Here is a 24,782-nt window from a genome sequence, read left to right as displayed (position 1 = left end):
TCCCCTCAAAAGTTTCAGCCATTCATTTATCCAGTGTTTTCCAATCCTAACTGGGTAATCAGAAGAAACTGAAGGGACTAAAAGGGAAAAAAAAAAACATAGAAGAATTACCAAAAAAAAAAAAAAAAAAGAAAAAAAAAAAACCCACAACCACACACATACACAAAAAACCCCAAACAAACAAACCCCCCTGCCCCCTCAACACCCTCAGCATAGCCATCATGAAAACCCAGAATGCCCTGAGATAGTCTTTGAAATAAAATTGTACAGGCAAAACCTGAGCTTCTATATTTAAAGCCTGCATTACGCAATACCCAGTGAAATGTCAATGTGTCCGTGTTGACTGTGAACTTGATTTGTTTTGTGTAAATAACAACTAAAAGCCCCCTCACTATTCTGCTTAAATTCTCACTAAGGCCACAGGAAAGAGTTCAGCATATGGAAAAGCTAAATATGAAGATTCCCTACTGTTGCCCTACCCTATCCTTAAAACAAGCTGTTGTTAAACCATTCACAAAAATAAATACTGAAGTCACACCTTTAAAATATCACGAACAACATCCGGTGTAACTTGTTTGTTACATAACCATTTGGGAGAACTCTGCCAGTTTACATCCCCAGGCAAATTTTCACAGGGAGGCAGCAAGTAAAATGTAAAAGTTCAATGGAAAATGAAATTACAGAATTTGAAACTATAAACATTCTTTTTTTTTTTTTTCTCCAGTTGTAAACTAAGCTAAAAAAAAAAAAAAATCCTATGACTTCAGGATACCTCCTGGGTAGGTGGTATGAATGGAAGATGCATGAGCAGGGCTGCTTCAGACCTCTGCATTTACTGTATTCCTAGTGATCTCCCACAACATGACCTCCTGTTACCAAGCATGCATGTTAGTCCCACTCTCCACAACTACAGCTTCAAACTAGATAAGCCATGTATCTCACAAAATAGAACAAAATTGCAGAGCCGATGCTTCACAACATCTAGCTGCCAAGGTCATTACTGACTGCTGGAGTTTGACACGTGGTCATATCCTCCTACTCTCCAACAAGAGAGTGATGAATTTAGTCACCTCTGAAACGCACTTGAACTGCCAGCTGAGACTGCACTGACAGTATGGTTCATGAGGATACAGAGGAAGTCCAGGATATAACTCTAATATTTATTAATTGCTATAAAATAATTTTTAACAATCGTTAGCATTTGTCCTTAAATATGTATACACAAGAACAACCACCTAAGCTTATCATCTAATAACACTCTTTAAATGTGACAAAGTGGGACAAAAGTTTTTTGCTACATCAAGGTCTTTTATCTGCAGCTGTTCCACATGGCAAATTCCCATTTCAGTAAATTGGTGCTCTGTTCCCAGAACATATGCAAAATCAAACTCCCAATGAGAATACATAATACAGCCTGATTCTAAGAACAAAGTATCATTTCACTAAGACATCATAATCCCATATGCAAATGATTCTTTTAATTGCAATGGGAATTCCATAACTCATTCTCAGGGAAAATTACTTCCCCCCCGCCCCCCCCCCCCAGTTAGAGGACAAATACAGTACATCAATATTGTATTTTTCCATATATGTGCCTTCCAACTGTTATTTCAGAGCACTGTTCTAAACTACAGATAGAAAAACACTTGCATGCCACTCACTGCAGCACTGGCACTAAAAAAGAGACATATAGTCTATTACCAAAGCAGACATACAGAATTTTAAGGTCAAATTAAACTGTTTCTCTTCATTAATGACATATATGTCCGTATCATAGAAGTGATTCTGAACAAACTGCTGCTTGCAGTGTTGAAGATCCTTACAGAATCAAACAAAGCATTATAACTAGCTTAATCACCTTGTAACATTTTAAAATGTCTTCCCTTACTATATGAATTTTTATTGCCTTATACGTGTCTTTTCATGTTGAACACTTCAAAGTATCCACTGGAATAAACAGATGTTTAATTCCCAGAGAATGTTTCAATGCCTGAAAGTTGTACAAGCAATGCAAATCTGTTACAGAGGGGAGCTAACAGACTCACAAATGATACCTGTATTTCTCTATGTAAGAATTACACAAGAGAAAGTGGTGAAGAAAACTCTCACCCGGCTGGAACAAATGAAAACACTCTGGTTTGTTTAGTTAAGGAGAAAAACCTGGATAGAAAAGCTTCTAACCATTAGTCAGACTGTGTCATTAGAATCACAGGAAATAAACAGGGATCTGGCAAAAGCAGATAACAGGAAAGGTCTTGAAAGTCAAACAACAACAAAAGAAGACAGACCTCATGATATATGCTTCTGCAGATATTTAAAAGTGTAATCCATGCAATTTACTAAAACAGTTTGTTCAAAAGAATTAGCTATTAAATTTACCAGCTAAATAAAAATCTTGTATATATAAATTTCTCCCTGCTATTAATCTGTATCAGTTTTATCTAGTTTGAATATTCTGACAATGAAAAATTATTAAGTATTTGAGTGATGTAATTCCCTTGTTTGCAGCTTGTGATACTTCTAAGACTGAAAAAAATCACACACATGCTTTGAGAAGAAAAAAAAAAAAACACAACACCACAAAAAATCCTGTAAAGTTCTATGACAGAAGCTGAAAAGTTCATCATTTTTCCATTATTTACACTCAAAATATTTAATTTAATAAGCATAACATAAGAAAACAAAATGAAGAGGAGAAATGAATGGTCACTGAAGCATTTACAATCACGTGGGGAAAAAAATTACCAGCAGTCTTAAAAATAAAAATCTGAAGAATATTCTTCTGATTATAAGGAGATTCTCAGCAATCTTTAAATGCATAAATTTCCACTTCCAAAACAGGCGCATATGATTTTATGACTTTTTTCCTACTTTCAGTGAGATTTAGCAACCTAAGTCCCAAATCATTCAGGAAAGCTTCTGAGTATCTTATAGCCTTTTATTGTTTATATTAGATGTATCTACACATTTAGACACTCAGTTTAGAATTTGGGCATATAAGCCTCTTAGATACACCTGTTTGCCAAATACAGTCTCTTAGGAGCAGATTAAACATCGGAAGCACAGGTCACTATTTCAAACTACTTCTATTGAAAAGGCTGTTTGAATAGGTCAGCATATTTTTGTTCTCATTTTTAGGACAAAGTTAAAGTACTGCATATCACCCCCTTATACTGGCTACTACACCTAGAATAATTATATTTGGTGATCTGGTTTTCTTTCCTGATATTATTCTAAGTACATTCAAGATGGTCACATATATTACCAGAAGTTTGAAAGCATAAAACTGTACAACAGCTATATTGCAAGTTCAGCTGGCTACTACAGTTCATTTTATCTTTCAGTAACTAAACTTAAGAAACCTTAATTCTTAAAACTACTAACTGAACAACTCTTTCAATGAGCAGTGCATGCAGCTAACGTCAAGTCTCTATTTTGAGTGCCCAAAATAGAGGAACACTTCTAGTAGGTAGAGGAACATAAGATTTTAATATGTAAAAAACCAAAACAAAACATTAATCTTTAGTTGTTTATAGAATTATAAAAGAATATTGAAGATTTTTCTTATCTATAAAAGTAATCAAAATGCCACTTTTTGTATTTCCATATTTGTATTTACAAATATTGCAAACCAGTTAAAAAAAACCAAAAAACAAACAAAACCAACCAACTGTGAGGTATGCAATCAAATTGCAGGCAAATTCCACTGCTTTATAATGGTTTAAGTCTGAAAGTGTATTTTGTCTAATACTATCTCCCTTAGGCAGAAGACTTTTTTCGCAACTTCTTTGCAAATGACTTACCGGCAGTGTTTATGTGAGCCTGTTAAGGTTTCAATCACAAAGCATTCCCCTTCATTGAGACAATATGCAAGATCCTTGTCTTTGCATGGCTTAAAGTGCTCAGATCGCTCAGTGGAATACGTTGTAGTATCTATGGAGAAAAAAAAAAAAAAAAAAAAGAGGAATGTTTCTGGTTTTATACACCAAAATATGGTTTTAAATACCATACATAACTTTTTCATGAAAAATAGGCAAAAGTAATTAATATAGTAACAACCTAATAAAGCCCTCATAAAACTCATCAAAAAATGAAAGAAAAAGCTACGCCAAAATCCTAAGGACAATGCTCATTTGATTCATCAGTCACAAAAATTAGCTCAGAACTTTAACACAAGCAATGCACCACAGGTTGTTTCATTTCAGGTACATCATCTGTGTCTATAGATCCATTCAAACATCCCCATAACACAACTGAAAAAAGTGGTTACAGTTGGAATATGTAGTTAGATAATGAGATTTGGAATAGGCTGACAGTATGTCAGGTTGAGCTATCATTCCTGTCTTCTAGTATATCTCTTTAACCTTTCCAGTCCAGTTGGATTGACAATAAAGTGAAATTTTCAGAGGAAGATGTCCGACTAACAAATATTTTAAATTTCTTCACTAAGACAATGATTTTTCTAAAGAAGTGTGATTTCCAAAGTAGACAATGATTTCCGTGGAGCCATAGCTCAATCTTCCTATACAGTCTTAATTCTCAAAGTTTAAATTTCTACTCACTTTGTGGGGACAAGGACCAGGATCTAATGCACTGCTATAAATTAAAATTATAAGGGAACATTTCATTATATACCATAGAGACTGTCACAAAATATTCTGTTGCCTGCTGTCAAAGACACAAAGCTCTGCTCAATGCACATTAAACTTTACAAACTCGAAATTATTCTAAAAATTCATTTGCTTTTTGCTCAGAGAATAGTTTGGGTTAGAAGGGACCTTCAAGACCTATCTAGACCAATCCCTCTGCGCTGAGCAGGAACATCTTCAACCACATCAAGCTGCTCAAACCCAGGTCCAGCCTGACCTTGAATGTCTCCAGGGATGGGGCATCCACCACCTCTCTAGGCAACCTGGGCCAGCATTCTACCACCTTCATTGTAAATAATTTCTTCCTCATGTTTAACCTGAATCTCCCCTCTTTCAGATTAAATCCATTACCCCTTGTCCTATCAAAACAGGCTGTGCTAAAAAGTTTTCACTCGGTACAAAGTAAATATGTACCACACTAATACCGGGGTTGAGAGCAAAAACACTGAAACACAAGATACCTGTGTGATTCTGAAAAAAATTTCAGATAATTAAAAAAAAAAAAAAATCTTTCAAAGTAACTTCTTCATTCTTGGTATTGTTCTGTATTGATAAGGATCATGGCTGAAAACATTGTGGGAAAACTAATTCAGCCAGGAGATGACACATTCAGAGCAGGGGGAACTGCGATCTACCCTTCAATGAAGAGCTGATGAGCTAAGGAGCCACAGATCAGGCCGGCTGACCTACCAGAGATGGAGGATGTGCTGGAGGGCACATAGCCCCATCTCCTGTCCCTCTTCTGCAATCACCACTTCCCCCCTCAGACTTTCCTCTACTCTGGGAGCTATAAAAAGCTCACCTAAAACAGCACAGGTAGGGAATACCAGCCTATCAGCCTCATCAAAGGGAATACCAGCTCAGCCTCACCAAGAGAATACCAGCACCCTGAGGACCCTCATTCTGAACCAGACAGTGGAGGATGCTGCGCTCCTGCCCCCAGAATCCTCACCATGGAACACCGAGGCCATACATCATCGTACAAGTCCTATCACACACAGTGTGGGGCCGTAAGAGACTGGATCCCTCACTCTTCTATTTCTTCCTTTCTCTCTGCTCTTTCCTTCTCTCCTTTTTTCTATACCCCCATTTCTTTGTCTCTTCCATATACATATTACTCTCTTTCTCTCTCCCTTATGCCTTAGTTTTCCTTCCCTCTCTACCACTCTCTTTCTCTCTTTTCCTTTTGAACATATAAGGATAACATCATCTTTAAGCTCTGCTGTTTATTTCTGGTTAAATTTCATATTATAGCTACTGATGGTTGCCAATATATCTCTCGTAGTAGGACCTTCACTGTTAATGTGTTGATAAGTTCTGTTATACTTTTGCCAAGTCACCATTCGCTGTAACCAATATTCCAACAAGTACTTTTAGTAAAACTCACAATTGAATTGGACCCTGGAGGTGATTGTCTGTCATTCACTTCACATAACTATGCAGAATTAACCGAGAGTTAGCTCACACCTGGTCTCATTTGTTGAGTCAGGGTGCGTGTTGCGTCTAGAGTTAACTCATCCCTCATCCCATCTGTTGGGATGGGACAAGTGTATATTAAATAAAACAGTTCTACAAGTTTTCCTTGTTATCCAGACTAAGTGAAGATTAATAAAATACATCTGAAAAGGATAAGAAAATCCACATCCTGATGTTTGTATACAACACTACGGTGTTGTGGGAGTTTTTTTGATGTTGTTTTTGTATTTTGTGATTTCCACCCTCCCCACCCCGAGAAAATATTTATGTTCAAAGTTTTCAGGATTCAGGATTAAAGGTCCTACCATTTTCACCCAACAACAGCACTTAAAAAAAGATGCAGGCTATATAAAAACTACTATATTTTTAATGACTGCAAGCAAACTCTGAAGTGAAATGTAATGACTTGTGGAAGCAGCACAAGATGTTTTCAAATGTTCAAATGCAAATAGTGATGAGTACATCAAGAATGATCAGGTTTTATATAATAAAAATATCTTAATGTAGGAAAAAGGTAGCCTGTTTACTTTTTAAGGTCAATTTTACACAGGAGAGCTTAAATGACCGTTTAAAATTTGCTTAAGAAAAATAAAGAAGTATAAACAACAGTTATCAGATATGATATTCCTATCCCTTTTAAAAAAGGAAAACTGAAGACATTATTACTTGAAAGCACTTGTGATAGTTACAAAAGGTAACTAAAACTGTTTGATGAGCAGCAACTCGATATGGCTTTAAAGAACAGAACACACATATTTGTCAGCCTGTTCTGAAAAACCAATCTATGCAAATACCTTTATGAAGGCAGTCACGTTACATAGACCGAAGTAATCTGAGATGTCCCCGAAGAACAAAAGCAGAACTAAGGAGACACACCGTATCCCAAAGCGTGTCTTTGAGGTACTGACATACTGAATTCTCAGAGCACAGTGTCCGAAGTACAAGATACCCCCTTTCACCATAATTAACTCAAAACTACCTTGTCAAGTTCAGCATTTTAAAGTTTTAGATTAAATATATTCTTCAGAGGCTTTGTTCTATTTCATTTTAATCGCTTCCCTGCTAAACATTATTCAAGATTAAATCAAGTCCACAGCAGAAACTTCTGCCAATTCAGCAGTGTCAGAGCAGAGCTAAGAATGAGCACGTGACATTTTATACTGGCAAAATTGCCACTGAAGATACAGCTACAGCATAGCTTAATTTATTTCAGTACTAACGGAAACTAGGCAAGTAATTGGACTTCTTTGCCAATATGAATTTTTAATCAACTTTGGTCAGTCATTGCATCAAGCCAGCCTGCCAGAATGGGACTTTCTGACACTTCCAGAAGAGTGACATGGGGCTCTGCCCATGAAGAACGATGTGGGGCTGGAGTCAAAATGCTTCCATCAAAATTACCTGTCTATTTTATTTCTAAACAGGCATAATCTGTGATACTTCATCTTCTCCACTTGCATGTGATTTCAAGCTTTTCTTATATTGTTTTGAGTTCTGTCCATGGTCTTTTAAATTAAACATGACAGACGTAAGTAATGATGCTGACAGCTTCTTATGGCAGCCTTGGAAAGCCCTCCTTATGTTGAATAATATGCATGGTGTGTTTTTTTGTTTTTTTGTTTTTTTGTTTTTTTTTTTTAACAAATACAGTCTCATTAAAATTCAGTTTTAAATTGGAACCTCTTCTGTCTTGGAAATATTTGTGCAAGTGTAACCAGGTTGATGCAAATAGAAACAACGCTCTGTGTTCAGTTGATCTCTGGTCTGCAAAGATAGATATCTTAGCTACAAAGGTCATTCACTAACATTCAAAAGTTGTGTTAATAATTAATATCCTAGATATCCCTAGACCTCTTTAGTATTTTCTGTTGGATATACTCACAGGACATGTGAGTTTTCTGAAAGGTTACAATCCTGCTGTTATTTCAGGTCGCACTTACGATGAAACGACCTCTGATACAGCTTCATTAAATATTGAAAAAAAAAAAACTGAAAGCTTTTTTTTAAAATAGAACTACAGACAGAACAAAATAATGGAAAATACTGTAAAGACTACATAGTTTTATTGATTCTTTTTCTAATAAATAATAAATCTTATTGTCTAATTTGTTCTTCTCCTCCTTTTATTTTATCTTCTAACAAAGTCCTGAACTGAATTGTCCTTCGTTGCTTCAGAAGCCTGCTAAGTCCAGTCCATTGTGAATTGTTGCTATTGTTGTTATTGGGTTTTTTTTGGCTTTTTGTGGTTTTTTTGGTAATAATTGATAAAACCTAGGCATCCACAAAATGGATCCACCACTGTCAAGTATCAGGTACCACTGTGTAATCAAATGAACAAGAATTCACATTTCAAAAGAAGGCTTCAAGATCTTTTATTCAGGAACCTGGTGTTGGTTTAAAAAAAAAAAATGCAGCTGTTTGTGAACTGTGAAAAATATTCAGTAGGAAGCTTTTAGATGTTATTTTATTTTGTTAAGGTCTAAAGCTTAGTCTAAAGAAGTGTTAGTGACTTTGTATTCCTCTCTCATTAATCTATTTCATCATGTTTATAACAGTACTGGATGGCTCATTATAGCTAATTTATTGAATGATCTTCATGGCATAACGTGGATACTATAAATACCACCTCCCCCTTCCAGCCTACAGGTTCATTGTTTCCAGTATTATACTCTGATATTAATAAGCCTGTAATTGCAAAGGACAAATGCAGGAAAAGAGAGAGTGAGAGATTTAAAATATCCTGGGAAACTGTGGCACTCGTGGCAACTGTTTCTGCACAGACTGCAGCAGCAGCAGCCACCATTCCCACCCAGCCCATCTGTCTCACAGCATTCTGGCTTAGAAACAGTTTTCACTGGATACTTCTCAAACCTGCATGCACCTCATCGTAAACATTATTTTTTCCAGATAGACAGCCTTAGCTGGTATAGAGAAAGTGAAAAAAAAAATGACCCAGGAGAACAAGAGATAAGAAGATCCTGCTTAACTTTTCTGAAGTCACTAGTGGAAGGGCATATTAATTTTATAGCTACATTGTAACATTCACTTATTAAACAGATATGGCAACTACTTAGTGCATTATTGTTGCAGTTTAACCCACAGGAGGCTGAACACCACAGGCAGCTTTTGCTCAACCTCCTGCAGTGGCATGTGGGAGAGAGCTGGAACAAAGGCAAACCTCGTGGGTTAAGTTAAAGACAGTTTATTAATAGGACAGAAATGGAAAATAACAACAATTATAATTATAATAAAAGAAGATATAAAACAAGTGATGGACAATACAATTGCCCACCATCCATTAGCCAGTTCCCGAGCAATGGTTACCCCAGCCAGCTTCCCCCAAAATATATACTGAACATGATGTCATATGGTATGAAATATCCCTTTGGCCAGTTTGGATCAGCTGTCCTGGCTGTGCCCCTTCCAGCTCCTTGTGCACCTTGCACAGCATGAGAAGCAGAAAAGTCCTCGACTACTTAACAACATTATTCTCATACTAAATCCAAAACACAGCACACTAACAGCTATTTAAAAAAAAAATAAATAAATTAAAAAAAAAAATTAACTCTACCCCAGCTGAACCATGAACAAGCATCAAGGTGGAATATTTAAGACACCACATTTGGTTTAATGCCAGATCTTACACATTGAAAGACTTTTTAAAGACTACTGCTGTGTATTACCAGTTCTATAAATTTAGCATCAACATGCAAATTAGCTTTTCCTTTATTTTGTTATACATTTATAACCAGTCATTTCTCTGAGAACTACTGACTTACTGAGCCACCAAAAAAAGAGATGCTTATTTTAAATCACTGACCCCATTATTAAATGCATTAAACAAAAAAGGCAATTGCAAACAACTGGATTTCCTCTGACAATGCAACTCCAGACAGAAAACAAAACAAAACAAACAGAACCGCAACCACACTAAACCTCCTCAAAAAATCCCAACATTTTCTACCATATATTTTTAATATTGCTATTGCAGTCTACAGAGAAGGTAACATAAAAGGACATTTAACAGCAAATAGAGAGTTAAATTTAATGTTTAGTGAAGCCAACAAAATATATACAATAACTCAGTATAACCAGGGTGCCCTGCATATGATATTTTAGAATTTTAGATATCTGATATTTTAGGATTATGTGATAGCCCTACTAGAAAGAATCTTGTAGAAATGAAAATTACTCACATAATAGTTTATATTTGTTTACTCATAATACCCTTTAAAAAACAAAACAAAACCTAAAATGATCATTCCTATGCTGTAAATGAAAGGTGGGTAGCGGGAGAAGACACCAAGCCCTATTAAGATATTCATTAAGAAAAAAGGAGTGGAAAACTTAAACGTGATTTGTGTTTGTTGTGATTTAGCCTTAGCTAATGGTTTTCTCTTTTCTGAAGTTGTCAATATTTGTAATGTGAACATTCAAGACATACACATTTGTAATGCAAAACAGAGATCATTCTTTGTCAAGGGCTAAGTGAATGCTAGTTGGCATTAGCCATGGAAGAATGCTGGGATAATCGATTTTAAAATTCAAAAAAATTAGTAAATTATGAGCAAAACCCTAAAGCTATCTAGAAATTAAGACTTTTTTTTTTAATAGTAACAGAGTTCTTGTTCTAAACGTGCTTGAACTGTTTCCATGCATTTATCTATGATTAAAGCAAAAAACTTGGTGAAAATACGAAAAATTTTATTGTATTTACAGAGATAGTTTTGCAATAACTAGACATTTTGTGCCAGACAAAATTTCATTTAATCCAATAACACTTAAAAGGATTTGATCGCAAAAGTGTGCTATAGATGTGGAAATACTTGGAGCTTTTCTGGTATTCTTCAGATTCAAATGAACAAAACTCTAAAATTTATCAACAAACTGATAAAGCTCATGTGATATTAACTCAAGAAGCACATTCCTGTGAAACACTCCTCTGTGGATAGAAACAATCCCATTCTTCAATAGGTTGCTTTTTTCCTCGTATCAGCAGAGCACAGCATCACATCCAGAACTGCACAGAAGCAACAACTCAAGCTCCAGAAACATAGAAAAAATTAAACAGAGATGACCATCCCTCAAAAATGAGCACACACTCCCTGTCAGTGACTCCAAAATTAATTCTTAAAGTGTGACCTTGTTCCAGAAATAAATGTTGTCCACATCTTCCAAATGCTTTATCACTTTGAAATCACAATGCACAAGTACTAATCCGTATGTGGAAAAAATATATTAAAGGATTTTCAAGCTACTAGCTCATTATTAGCAAAATATTATGTGCTTACTTGCTGCAAACCTGTTACATATTAAAGAATGTCTTTACCTTCACAACTTAAAAAACCCACAAATCTAAACAAAAACCACCACCACAACACCAAAACCAAGCAACCACTATTTCTAAAAAGAATGCACAAAAAAAGAAAAAAAAGAAATCCTACCTAATGGTATCTTGCAACTGAAACTCAAAAGCAGAAAAGCAAATAAAGCTAGTGTCACTTCAGCATGTATTATCTGATCACATCTATCAAAACTAAATACTGGACCCTGAATATCAATGAAATTCATCTATGTATGTGTAGAATTGCACATCAGAGGCTACATTCTCATATACAGCTCAAACTGAAATCAGTGAAAGCAGAACAAACTGGAGAAGACTCAGGAGAGAGCCCTGTGAAACACAAAGGGCTAGTGTTTTCAGAGGTTCAACAACTAGGAGCCAAAGAAACTGGAGTAACTAAATCTACTACGTTTCAGCATTCAATGTGAAGAGCTATTTTGAAAATGGAGTCATGACAGTTGTGATGGGCACTTTAGGTTCAGAGTGCTTTTGTCAATCAGACGTATTCAGGTGTCCTTCAGTAGAACTTCTCATTAATTGACCTAGCACTCTATCTGTGATGTCTGCAACCACCAGCACTCCACAGTAAAAAAAATTTGAACAGAATCTAGTGCATCAAGTCTACAGTAGAGAGCATCAGGAAGTTTGTGATGAAACATTATTGGTTTGCTTTTACTGTAGAAGAAAATGTTAGTTTGAAGAAATGATTAACCATTATTTATCAAGAATAGTAATAGAAATAAATTTACCTTAAGCAAATAAAAATACTTTTCCTTTTTTTTTTTTTTTTTTTTATACTCAGCTTTAAGTGATCTCAAAAGGATTCAAATTTCATTGCCTAAATTACTTTAACTGGATTTGTTTGGAGTTCCTTGTAAATAAGTTCAAGAGAAGAATTTCAGAACTTTGCACTTTCAAATCTGATATGTTTGGAAATATAAAGGAAAGGAAACAGAAGAGGAAACAGAGAAGGCATATATAAGAAAATACAAGACAAGTGCAATTACCTAAATAATGCAATATTGCTACAGAAGGAATAAAAAAGTGGTGCTGCAATCATTACTACGTGTAGTAAAACAAACAAAAAACCCCCACAAACACAAACAAAACAAAGAAACAAACAAAAAACAACAACTAAAAAACACCCCACAATACCAAAACCCAGTCCTCTGAATCTTTTTCTTTCTTGCATAATAGCTGTATTCTCTCTTCTCCTGCCCATCAAGCACAGTGTGGGGGTGGGAGTTCAGATGCAAGGACCAGGAGAGAGAAAGATAATGACAGAAACCTTGGATCTTAATGTCTATGCTGGTATGTGCAGGTGGTTCCTCCTGCACCCACCTGCACTACAGCTCAGAGGTAACAGTGCTGGAGTGAACTGTAGCCTAATTTCAGCAGATCCCATGTGTCGCTCTGTCTAGTTCCACATCACCTGATTCCCATTCACAAGTCACATCATCCATCCAGTTTCGTTATCCTTTATGTGTGTCATCATAAACCAGCAATAAACCTGCATCAGTTCAGTCTACAAATTCCAGTCCCCAATCTAGATTACTCAGACTCCACAGACTCTTCATTTTTTATGTGAAAGCTGCATAATAGATAACTATGAAAAGTATTTGTGCAATGGACACATACTTGTAAACAAAACAATTACCTGATAGTTTAAATTTATATCAATGTAAAGTGAAAACTTGATCAAATCAGCTATGTTTTTCTTTTGGATGACACAATTAAGATTTTCCTCTATATCAGTGTATCAAACAACCCTTTGCCTCAGCACATGGTAAGGGCAGAGAGGAAGATAAAGGTATGTGTGGATCTCAGGAAGGACATGGTCTCCTGTACTAGTGCCCCTTTCCTAGCCTGCTTCACCCTTCCCATTGCTCAGGAAAGTCTGAAACGGCTCAAATTCCTAGTTGAAAGATCCCAAACACTGATTGTCTCAGCTCCCGGACCTTAACAAACCTGACCTTTATCATCTCCTTTGTCCTGCCACCCAGCCTTCGTTCTGCTGCCACTATCACCAAATCAAATTATGCCCCCACAGCTGAGAAACTAACTCTAAGGCACATAACTGTCATTTGAGAGCTTTAAAGAAAAAGGGTAAAAGCTAAAAGTAGACTTCTGATTTTTCTGCAAACCAAGCTGCTGTCCATATGTTTCTCCACAAAACGATAAATAATTTAATCTGGAAGATATCCCACCAGATCTCCTGCTTGAAGTATGGTTAACTTTGATTTTAAGATCAGGATGCTGTAGTGAGTCCAGCTGATTTTTTTTCAAAATCTCCAAGGATAGATATTCTACAACCCCTTACAACTACCTGTTGCAGTATATAGTCACTCTCACTGACAATTTTTTTTGCCTCCTTATATCAGACTCAGAATAGATAAGGTTGGAGCTGATACAACAAACACCATCACCAAACAAACACCACCACACAACAAACTCAAAACATACACACACTAAAAAACCCACTAAAATGAGTTACAAAACTGAAATAGTTTCATTGATGTATGAAACAGTTCCTTAAGAGTTTGTTAGCAGAAATTAAAAATTCAATATATGCCTAATAAATTATGAGATCTGGGGTTTTTTTGGTTGTATTTTTTGGGGGTTTGTTTGTTTTTCTTCTGACTTTAATACCCTCACAGAGCTTTCCAAAATGACAAGAAAATGAAATATATTCAAGATTCTGAATGTGTCTAAACCACCTCTCAGAAGAGCAAAGGGGATTTTATTGCTTAGTATAAAAGGTTGCTATACTGTTATTTGCCATAGACATAGTGTGAATTCTGCTTTCAAAAATCTGTTCAACTAATATTGATGAATGACTGAGCAATTCATACATATTAATGACTGTTCAGGCCCCTCCCTAATTTTTGTCCTTACATAGTAATCATATCACAGATAGCAGGTAGCTAGGCTGTACTACTGTAAAGTAATGGAAAATCACAGTTATTAATAGTTAGCATTCAATAGCAATAGAGCAAACATCATCAACACTGAAGAAATCCTCTGTTCCTAAGAATAACTGTCTTGTAAGAAAACTCTTCTGGGAACATGTATTTAGTGATTTACAGCTAATTAAAGCCATCTGCAAGTTCTTTAAAGTGTGATAAGAATTCAATTATCACTTTCATAAATTATTCCTTCTAAACATTCACAAAATACAAAGGTTAAAATAGAAAATTAAAGTTCTATGCAGAATACAAGGAATACACATTGTTATAATACAAAGGTATTCATTGTCATGACACTGTTAGCAATCCTTGTTGCAAAGCCCAATTTTATGTAGAGATTATTTTGAAACATTTGGAATGTTACGTATAACTTATTCAGACATTGCTGAAAAATAACTGATTTTACTAAGAAATCAGAAGTGGCACAACTGTAAATCTGCTCAGACAACTACAAAAAGCAGTTCAGAGCAAACACTTTTTTTTTCTCTTATAAATGTAAGAATGTAACTCAGGCTTTTTCACAAACAACTTCCAAAGCTTTCAGCTTGGAAGACCTGGGCATTCTTGAAAGGATTAGCTATTTTTTATCCAAAAGCTTGTGGGTTTTGTATGTAAATAAGCAGCACAATGTATACACAAGAAAGCAAAAAGGTAACCACCTGAAGCTCCATCAGTTGCACAGTAAATTAGATCCTGGGCTGTATCAGCAGCGCCATTGCTAGCAGGAAGAAATGTGATCATCCCACTCTGCTCAGCTCTTGCCAGGCTGCACCTGGAGTGCTGTGTCCAGTTCTGGTCCCCACAATTCAAAAAACTGCATGGATAGACTGGAGAGGGTCCAAAGGAGGCCCGCAAAGATGATCGAAGCACTGGAGAACCTGTCCTATGGAGAAAGACTCAATGAATCGGGTCTTTTCCTCCCTGAAGCCTGGAGAAGGCTTAGGATGGAATTGTCACAGTTTCCCAGTACTTAAAGGGCAGCTACAAAGAGAATGAAGGCCCTGTCTTCACAAGGAGCCACTTGGAGAAGACAAGGGCAATGAGCTAGTGGGACAGGTTTCATCTCAGCATTTAAAAAAAAAAAAAAAAATAAAAAATAAAAAATATATATATATATATATCTCTCACTGGAAGTTTTTAAACCACAACTGGACAGGCTGTTAGATAATCTCATCTAGACTTCCTTTGCCATGAAGGGTTGGTTGGACCACATGGTCTTTTGAAGTCCCTTTCACCCTGGGCTGCTTCTATGGTTTCTAGGTCTTCTAAGGAAATTGTAAATGACCCAAAGTTGTACAGGAATTATCCAGTAGTAGGTTTTCAACATTTAATAAATCACTTCTTACAGTCACTAACAAAGTACTATAGGGTAAAAATAGATACCTAACGAAATAAAAGGATTATACTAGTTATGCAGGGAAACATTTCATATTGCAACATAAAAATACTAATTGTCAAGAAGCTACAAATCATCTGTTTGATGGGCAGTGTGATCCTCTTTCTACAGGAAATTGAAATACGTCAAATAATTCACTAAATAAAAATGAAGGAAATGGAAAATGCAATTTTAATCCTAAGCTTCTATAATACATATTTCCCATCTAAAATTGGTTCGCTATTGCATTTATCATTTTGTCATCTTTGTGGTACAGGCATGCCAAGTCAGGCTGCAAAACATTAATGTCACTCTCAGCATTTCCTTTAATAAAAAAAAAACATATACAACCTAGGCTATATATACATATGTACATATATATATATATATATGTATATATATAAATCTCGTTTCTTCACCTTGATTCTTTTAATGCAGTCTTTCAGAATGAAAGGAGATGACAGGCATAAGAAGGTCAAGTGTCTTTCTAACAGTTCCTTCATTCTGTACTGCTCTGTTCCTGTATACAGCTTACCAGCCAAGATTTCCCTTCTTCGCTTTCTCAAGTAAGGAGAACATTTTTTGCATCTGTTTCTGATATGGAACTGCAAGAAGTGCATGTGCTGTAAATCCCCTTGATATTACTACCAACCAGAAGACAACAATAAACTCCCCAGCTCTACAGACTAGCATTTTCTAATGCAAGTAATTAGGTAAATTACATACAGCCTTGTAATTTAAATCCACAGTGCTTTGACATAGCAAAGTGTCAGTGAACTCTAGTAAAGAAGAGATAATGAGGTTCTCATGTGGACTACTACAGCTTCAGAAACTAGACTTCAATCAATAGAACATGGGTTAGGTCTGAGTTTGACTAGAGATGTCAAGGCTATCATCTCTCATATCAAACCACCTATTTTTAAATATTACACAGATTAATATAAACATGGTATTTTCTATTTCACAAATCCTTGGCCTTGGACTCCCATTCAAATCAGGTTTAGTTGCATCTCCCTCTAGTCTTGGATATAACACAAACAAAATTATGAGCTCAGTATCTGCGATTCAATTCTAAGTCATTGCCTAATAACCAAGACGTATTTTTCTGCTAAATTATCTGCAATTGAGACTATTACATTGGTACGAATAAAGTTCAAAATAGTTGAAACTTCTTGGCCTGGCTTCTTACTATTAGACAGTACGCAGCCTTAGTGCAATAAATCAACACACAGTCTTGTCAACTGTGAGCAAAGGAACAAAGGGAAGAGAAGTCATGGAGTTTGCAACTATAAGGAAAGGTGCTTTTGTAGAGACAGCATTAAGCATGCTGAAATCTCTCTTGGGACAATGGCCACTACGAAAAATATTCAGTCAGGGTTCCTGTTTTTCACTTCAGTTTCCAGAAGTCACAAGACTCTGTGAAGTTGCATTTGGAAGCATCCAACATGCTCTATAGTTCTAATTTTATAAGCTGTCAGTATACTTACTGTGAGCAAAGTAGCACAGGTCTCATACCTTATGGTGAGTTCACTAATTTTAATGTTATATTAAAAGTTAATATATATTTTCTTCCTTGAGTGCAAGTGGTTTGCAGTATGTCTGACTGGCAGGCAAGAGAAACATGCACATGGCTTTTATTAGTATGTAATACTACTATGCTATTAAGAAGATTACAAAGTATGAAAAACTCGATTATTGCAAAAGCTAACTACCAAAAGGAAGTCTAACTTATTTGCCTACCACATTTAGTAATCCCTACAGCAGCTACATCCTGTAACAATCATCAGAGAGGAAATTGAATTCAATCTTTCAATAGTAAAAACAAGCTAGTAAACTAATAAGTCAACATCATCATTCTTCTCTGCATCTTTCAAATTCTGCAAACTCCTTCTGAGATGAAAGCACCAGAAGCAGGCATACCACTTGAAAAAAAAAAAAGAAGCTAACCTGCTATCATCTACTCCTTTTCTAATGCTTCCTTAATTATTACATACACACACGTTATAACGCTGTATACACACATATAGGCAAAAAAGCATCAAATGTCATGGAGTTCTGATTACCCTCAAAGTAACTTCAGAATTTACATTTCACTTCCACGCATTCATGGTATTAGAGCACGACACCCTGATGTACTACTGGTAGCATTGCATCTCACCACCAATGCCAGCTGCCAGAGCATTTTGGGATTATGGTTATTTGTGTGGTTATTTTTCATACTTAATCAGTTTTGAGCAACAGCAGTGTTATAGCAGGCAAGCACAGTGTTATGCAGTAAATATAATTTGTCTCAGCTTTTTACAATACAATCTGCTTGCTAGGGAATGAGTTGGGATTTTTTGGTTTTAGGTAACATAGTCAGCCTTTACAGTGCACTCTTCAACAAAACAATTGTGAAAGCTATGATTAAGAGCATTCCAGTAATTATTTAATTCCACTGAAGATCATGAAGAAAAAATATCCCTGAGAACTGACACTAACTAGAACTTTAAAGCTCTTCAAAACATTCAGGTTAATTTTCTATTAATTAATGACTAAATAAATTTTGCAGATCTTATGCTTTGACCCCCTTTAATTTTTTTTAAGGAAAAATATTATGTATTCTTTTTAATTAACAGCTCTAATTTCATGTATCTGATAAAGCAGTGTAATTGAGGGAAAAGAAATGAAATAGCCAGATATTCTCTGCAATCTTATAAAAACTCAGAAAGCACAAGGTCTGCAGAACAGACTTCTAGCAGTATAAATTCCAATATGTCAGAAACCTTGATGTTCATTCATACTTCAGTTACAATGAAAACAGCATGACAGAATTAAGTGACCACTGCTTGCATGTCAAAAAGGGTAAAGTCGATGTTAAAACAGTATCAATAAATTTGCACCCTTGCAATATTTTATGAAATTTACTATTTTTGTCTATTCCATACTATGAAAGAAGAGGAATGAATCTGTTGGAATCTGTTGCAGCTTCTGTTCTCACTCCAGGAAGAATTAGGATGCAGTGTTGCCCTTCGGTTCTCTCCACTCTGCAATTAGCTGGTTTAGGTAACACAGACTAAGCACAACTGTCATGAGTATCTTTCAATAAAACTGTCTTCACAAGAAGCTAGCCTTAAAGCAGAAAACAAGAACATTCCTTAGCTTTCCTACACTCCTGAATCAAATACATGTTAACCTAGGCATCTACTAGTGTTAGCTAGTACAGACCGTGAGATTTGACATGCTGAAGATGCATCCTTGTTTTATTACTCAGATTAATTCAGTATATAATTGAAATTGAAACAATATCTCCTACCTTTACCCATGAGAAATTTGGGCAACATCAGAAGCCCTTTGTGTCTCCCTGTACCAGTTTGATGGTTGCAGAGCAGTCAGCTTTCCACTGCTAAACAACGCAGCTTGAGGTTCAACAAATCAGCAGTGCTGACATCTGATAGAGCTAAAGTAAGGAGGAGGAGAGCAGTTGAGAGATGGCACTGACAACTTCATTTCCACTTCTGTGCAAATTAAATCTAGGCTGGGGCACAGAAACCAAACATAATTAGACATTAAAAGTAGTACTGCAGGCTCTGGTTGACTGAAGATATCAGGACAGTATAGAAAAAGCCAATTAAACTACTAGTTTAACTTACAAACTGCAGCATTAATAATGTTCATAGAACTACAAAACAAAAACAACAGAAGCCCGGTTTTGGAAATGCAACACTGAACTCCTCCAGTGCTAGACTAATTCCATTTTACAATCTCTTAATTTGAAAATGTGATGTATTCACTACTCTAGTGCCACCACATTGAAGAAAAACATACAGAAGAAACAACTGTGATCACTGAACTACGAGAAATTAACAGCTGAATAACAGAAGATAACAGAAAGTGCATAATCTTCTTTTGATGGTTTCTAGTTCTTCTTTAATGCTAATATATACCACATATGAAGCCAGAATTAAATAACTGTTCTAGCTTATATTACTTACACATCCCTTAACCCGCCAGCCAAATAAATAAGCAGAATTTTTCAGAACAATCTATTGTGTTAGGCTATTGTTAATGACATTTGCAACTAGTAGGAGATTTATTGTCTACTCGGAAGCTGCCCAATAGGCAGCTAACATACCATTGCTGCAGCTGTCTCTGATTTTGTCATGTTACAAAGCTGACTCACACAGCAATTTTTGCCAGAAAATTTTTGGCGGCAGTAGGAAAAATCCTAGTAATATCCCTTCTCTGGAGAGCACAACTGCTACTCTTGACGTGTGGAAAACCCAAGAAAAAAATAAAACAGCTGATAAATCAAATAAGCTGGTTCCAAAATAATCCAGTAATCATTGTCACAAGTTCACAGGAGGTGAACCCGAATGCTAATCAAGTCATAGCCATAGAACCACAGAATGGTTTGGATTGGAAGGGACCTTAAAGATCGTCTGATTCCAACCCCTCTGTATGAGCAGGGACACCTTCCACCAGACCAGGTTGCTCAGAGCCCAGTGCAACCCGGCCTTGAACACTTCCAGGGATGGGGCATCCACAGCTTCTCTGGGCTGAACAGGCTTCCAGTGCCTTACCACCCCTCATGGGGAAGAATTCCTTCCTTATATCTAATCTATATCTCCCCTGCTTCAGTTTAAAGCCATTACCTCTCATCCTGTCACTCCACACCCATGTAAAAGGTCCCTCTCTTTCTTTCTTGTAGGTCTCCCTATAAGTACTTTAAAGCTGCTATAAGGCCTCCTTAGAGCCTTCTTTTCTCCAGGCTGAACAACCCCCAGCTCTCTCAGCCTGTCTTCACAAGATAGGTGCTCCAGCCCTCAGATCATCTTCATGGCCCTCCTCTGGACTCACTCCAACAGGTCCACATCCTCTAACAGCATCTCATTTCAAGGTTCTGGAAAGTCCAGACACAAATACTTGCTCATTACAGTATTTCTCTCCCTCCTCTTCCAATGAATTTTTTATTCTTGACTTTGTTTTCACAGCCTTTTTTTTTTTTTTTTTTTTAATAATTCACATGTAATGCTGCCCATGTCACACATAGAAACACTTAAATGTTTGAGGCTTTACATAACAGGAAAATAGGATTCAAACAGTGGTTCTTTACAGCAATATATCACCTCCCTCACATAGTTCAAGGTTAATGCTCAACTGGGAGAGGCAAGAGACACATGCCTGCCCTAATCAAGACGCATTTGCTTCTCAGCCATTCCCAAGGAAACATGAAGATAATTTCCTCTAAAACAGTTTGCCCTATTGTTCTCCTACATAAATCTTCCCAAGGCAAAAATTACTGTATTTGTACAAGGTATGACTAAGGATAACAGGAATGGGTGTGGAAAGAGAAGATCAGGGAAAAAAGGTCAGATGCTAATGCATAGTTTCTCCAAATTTATATGACATCAAGTAGCAGGTTTTAAAAACAAAATAAAATAGGATTAGACTTACCTACGAAAACAAGGTTACTAACATCAAATGTTAAAAGGGAAAAGGTCCCAAAAAGCTAAGCCTGTTTTGGAAATGTCTTTCAGATTAAAATTACTGGGTGGCTCATTTTGAATCTGGTTTTTTTTTTTTTTTTTTTTCCTTTTTAATGAGTTATTTTTGCATTGACACAGTGTTCGGTTTCTTTTTGCCAGCAATATATTTAGACTGAAAGCACTCAGAAGGAGCAGACAATGTGTTATGGTTTGGACGTAATTAAAACCTCAGCAAAAGCTTTGAAAACTTGTGGGTATGGGTGATCAAAGTACACAATCAATTTCTCTGGCACATAGCAAGTGAAAACCTTTGGCTTCAACAGTGTGTTGGATTGAATGAGTCATCTTTTGCACAGGAAAATGCTTTGTTAGTGAAAAAGTTGTTTAAACAGATCCCATGCCAGCCTCCTTGAACAGCCACTATCATATATAAGACACACATATATCCACACCTAGGAGAAGGATATAGTCAGAATTTCTTTATTCAAAGCTGATCTCATTTTGCAGAAGCAGCCACTACAGGGGACTGAAAGCTGGAGGAGGCCAGAACAAGCTAGAACAACTTTCAGATTTTCTAGTTAGCATAAGCAATATGGCTGGCATCTGGTGGCTCTAAAAATAAATGTATTTAAAAAAGAAAAAAAAAAAAAAACACACAACAAAATACACCACCACCAAAAAAAACCCTATCTTGAGATGGTGGAATTAATGTTTCACATCCCTTTTGGCAGCTTGTATCTCTCCATTTGCCAGCTACTCTATCTTCTTTCTATTTTCTCTGCTTGAGTATGTTTCATGGTTATTCAGTAGATTTATGTATTTTCTTATGCTATTGCTTTCATACTGTCAAACATCCAAGACGATAGTTTCTGCTAGCTAATTCTCTTCCCACTAGATGACAAGGACTTCAAAAACAAAGTGATTGTCTTGAGTCTTTATTATCCAGCCTTCCTGCTTGTGCATACACTGCATGTAGAGTTTGTTTGAGGTGGCAACTTGATAGCAAAGCATGACACAGAGCACATCAGTATCTGCAAATCCTGTCAGTGCAGATGAGCTGATGGAATTCAGCATCAAACGTAAAAGGAGCAGTATGCCCTACCACGCACTGAATGATAAGGCTAGCAGACTCATCTATGAGTACACATGATATATGGATATTACTGAAAACCTTTGCACGTCTTGATCGTGTATCAAAGTTTAAATCAGAAGTGGCTTTTGATTACCAAGATCTAAATCATACCTGAAATGAATATTTTAAAGGAATGTTTACAGAATCAGCAAGAGCCAGTAGAGAAAAAACAAGTATTTTCAGACATCCTCCAAGGCTGGACAAAGCCTCAGAAAGTATTAGAAAAGCCTACAGATCTGTCTGTCCATGTTGCATACACTATTGTATTGCTGATATTTGGGATGTTCCAAGAAACATTTTACAAGTCTTTGCATCCATAATTAACATGGCTAATTAGCATTGCTAATGATTGTTTCAGAAGATAAATAGATCACTGATGCTGTGTTTTTCCACACCAACACAATTGCACATGTATCACAAGACTGTGGGTCTAAGAAATCTCACTTCATACAGCACTGATCAGTTTACAACCTGCAGTGCCCTTCCACATGCAGCAATGCAATGTAACAACTTCTGGACATTTTCCTAGGGTCTCACTTCATCACTGCATTATCAAGCAGATGCAAGATTTCTGAGGAGAGCAAACAAGCAGCTGAAAGCTTGCATGTTGCTAAAATTTTGGCTGAAATTCAGCCTTCTAACAGCTGCAGCCGTGTTCATGACATTTTGAAAAAATCTGAGAAACTTCAATTCCTACAGTGATTTGCTTTTGTGTGCAAGTTTTTGCTGCCCTAATTTAGAACTCAGAAAGGACTCATCATTTCACTTCTCTCTCTCTCAGGGCGAAGTTTAATTTTTAATGAATTGTAATTAAGAACTGAAGCAACACCCTCTGTCCACCTCCTCACAGTTTACAGCTCCAGCAAACAACTCTCCACTATTCCCATTTGTCCCCCTTTAGCACTGGAGGCACAATGCACATAGTGTAGGACCCTCCTATCTCTTCATAGAATTAGACAGATTAATAAACTGGGACCAAAATCAGAAAGCAATTCAGACTATAGAATTATTTCAAAAGCTATGCACTTTAAGCACTCTTTGAATTGGCAACAGAAATCTGAATATCAGTAATTTTATCAGTTTTCATATCTGGGACACATTTTACATAGCAAGTGCTTTTAAGGTTGAGGGTTGAACATTATGAGCTATTCTAAAAAACAGACTATAGCAAAATCCAGGACAGAATCTGCCCTAAAACAACAACAACAAAAAATTAGAAGTCTTGCATTGCAGATGTTAATATTCTCCATATTGCTATGAGCTATATTTGATGTTATTTGTCTAGCATCAGCCTATGCAAAGTACTTCACAAAATTCAGGAAAAGAAGATTTACTGCTAGGAAATTTGTCACTCCAGTTTTAGGAGAAAAATGCAACACTATGTAGGTGTTCACCAACTGCAGAGGACTACTTTGGTAGTCTTCCTTGTTATTATTCAAGTTGTCCTTACAGATGGCCTTTAATAAAGGATTTATAATTGAAAGGATTTATAATGGAATAATTACACATGCAGTAATTTCAAACATCTAGGCTTTTAGTAGCCTATTCACAATTATGACATATCAGTTAATTAAAAAAAAAAAGAAATCACCATCCTTATTTTTTCCTACAGACCCACAGAAAAAAAAAAAAAATCTTCTTCTCCTCAGACTCTAATTTCACTACTTCAATACTGCTTTCATCTAGACTTATTGACAGACACGCATGCACTTCACAATTCCATTCCAAATTAGAGGTGTCTCTTTTTGCAAGATATACTTCACTGGTTTACACTTTGTTATTGAATCTCTCTCTCATATAATTATGGTATACAGAAAACTATACATACATCAAGAATCTGTACATACACACTGTTGTATGTTAGTTTCACTAGAACAGATGCTAGAGCTAATACTAGCTGAGTGGGTCTATGTCTATGTCTGATTGTTATGGAGTCATGCAGATGCCATCAACTTTTCACAGCCATTTGCACCAGACTCAACATTTCTTCCTGTGAAAAGGCAACATATGTCCATAACTGGAAGTATGATAGGATGTACTAGCTTGGGGTACTTCTGGTAGTGATAGTATTTTAAAAATATAAAATGAAAAATCACTCTTTTCAGCCAAGCTTCATTTAGAAAAGTATGAATTTAAGTAGCATCATTTTCCTGCCTTCTCTGTCTTCATTTTGCCCTTAGTTCTATGGAAGACCTTCAAAATAGTAAGGATAGAATTTGATCTCTGAACACATCTTTGACAGAGACTTCTGCCTGTACAAAGTTAAAACCAAACCTTGTTGAAAAACTTCTCCCAGCTTGTCCCCCTCCACACACATCAAAAAAACAAAACAAAACAAGACAGCTTTCCAAAGAACAGCTTTCCAGAAGTGC

The 24,782-nt window shown here is 36.2% G+C and overlaps 1 protein-coding gene across 3 annotated transcripts in view; it reads right to left on the bottom strand.

The window, feature by feature from the left end:
* NRG3 (neuregulin 3) overlaps positions 1–24,782 on the bottom strand; it is a 395,896-nt gene that overhangs the window by 226,848 nt on the left and 144,266 nt on the right. For all 3 annotated transcript variants that reach the window (XM_065843806.2, XM_071811759.1, XM_065843805.2), the window contains exon 2: positions 3,804–3,933. In XM_065843806.2, the coding sequence (XP_065699878.1) occupies positions 3,804–3,933 (130 nt within the window). The remainder of the gene's footprint in view (positions 1–3,803; positions 3,934–24,782) is intronic.

Source organism: Patagioenas fasciata, chromosome 8, assembly GCF_037038585.1.
Source record: "Patagioenas fasciata isolate bPatFas1 chromosome 8, bPatFas1.hap1, whole genome shotgun sequence".
Taxonomy (NCBI): domain Eukaryota; kingdom Metazoa; phylum Chordata; class Aves; order Columbiformes; family Columbidae; genus Patagioenas; species Patagioenas fasciata.
The sequence above is the reverse complement of the archived record's forward strand: the minus strand, read 5'-3'. Positions and strand labels throughout refer to the sequence as shown.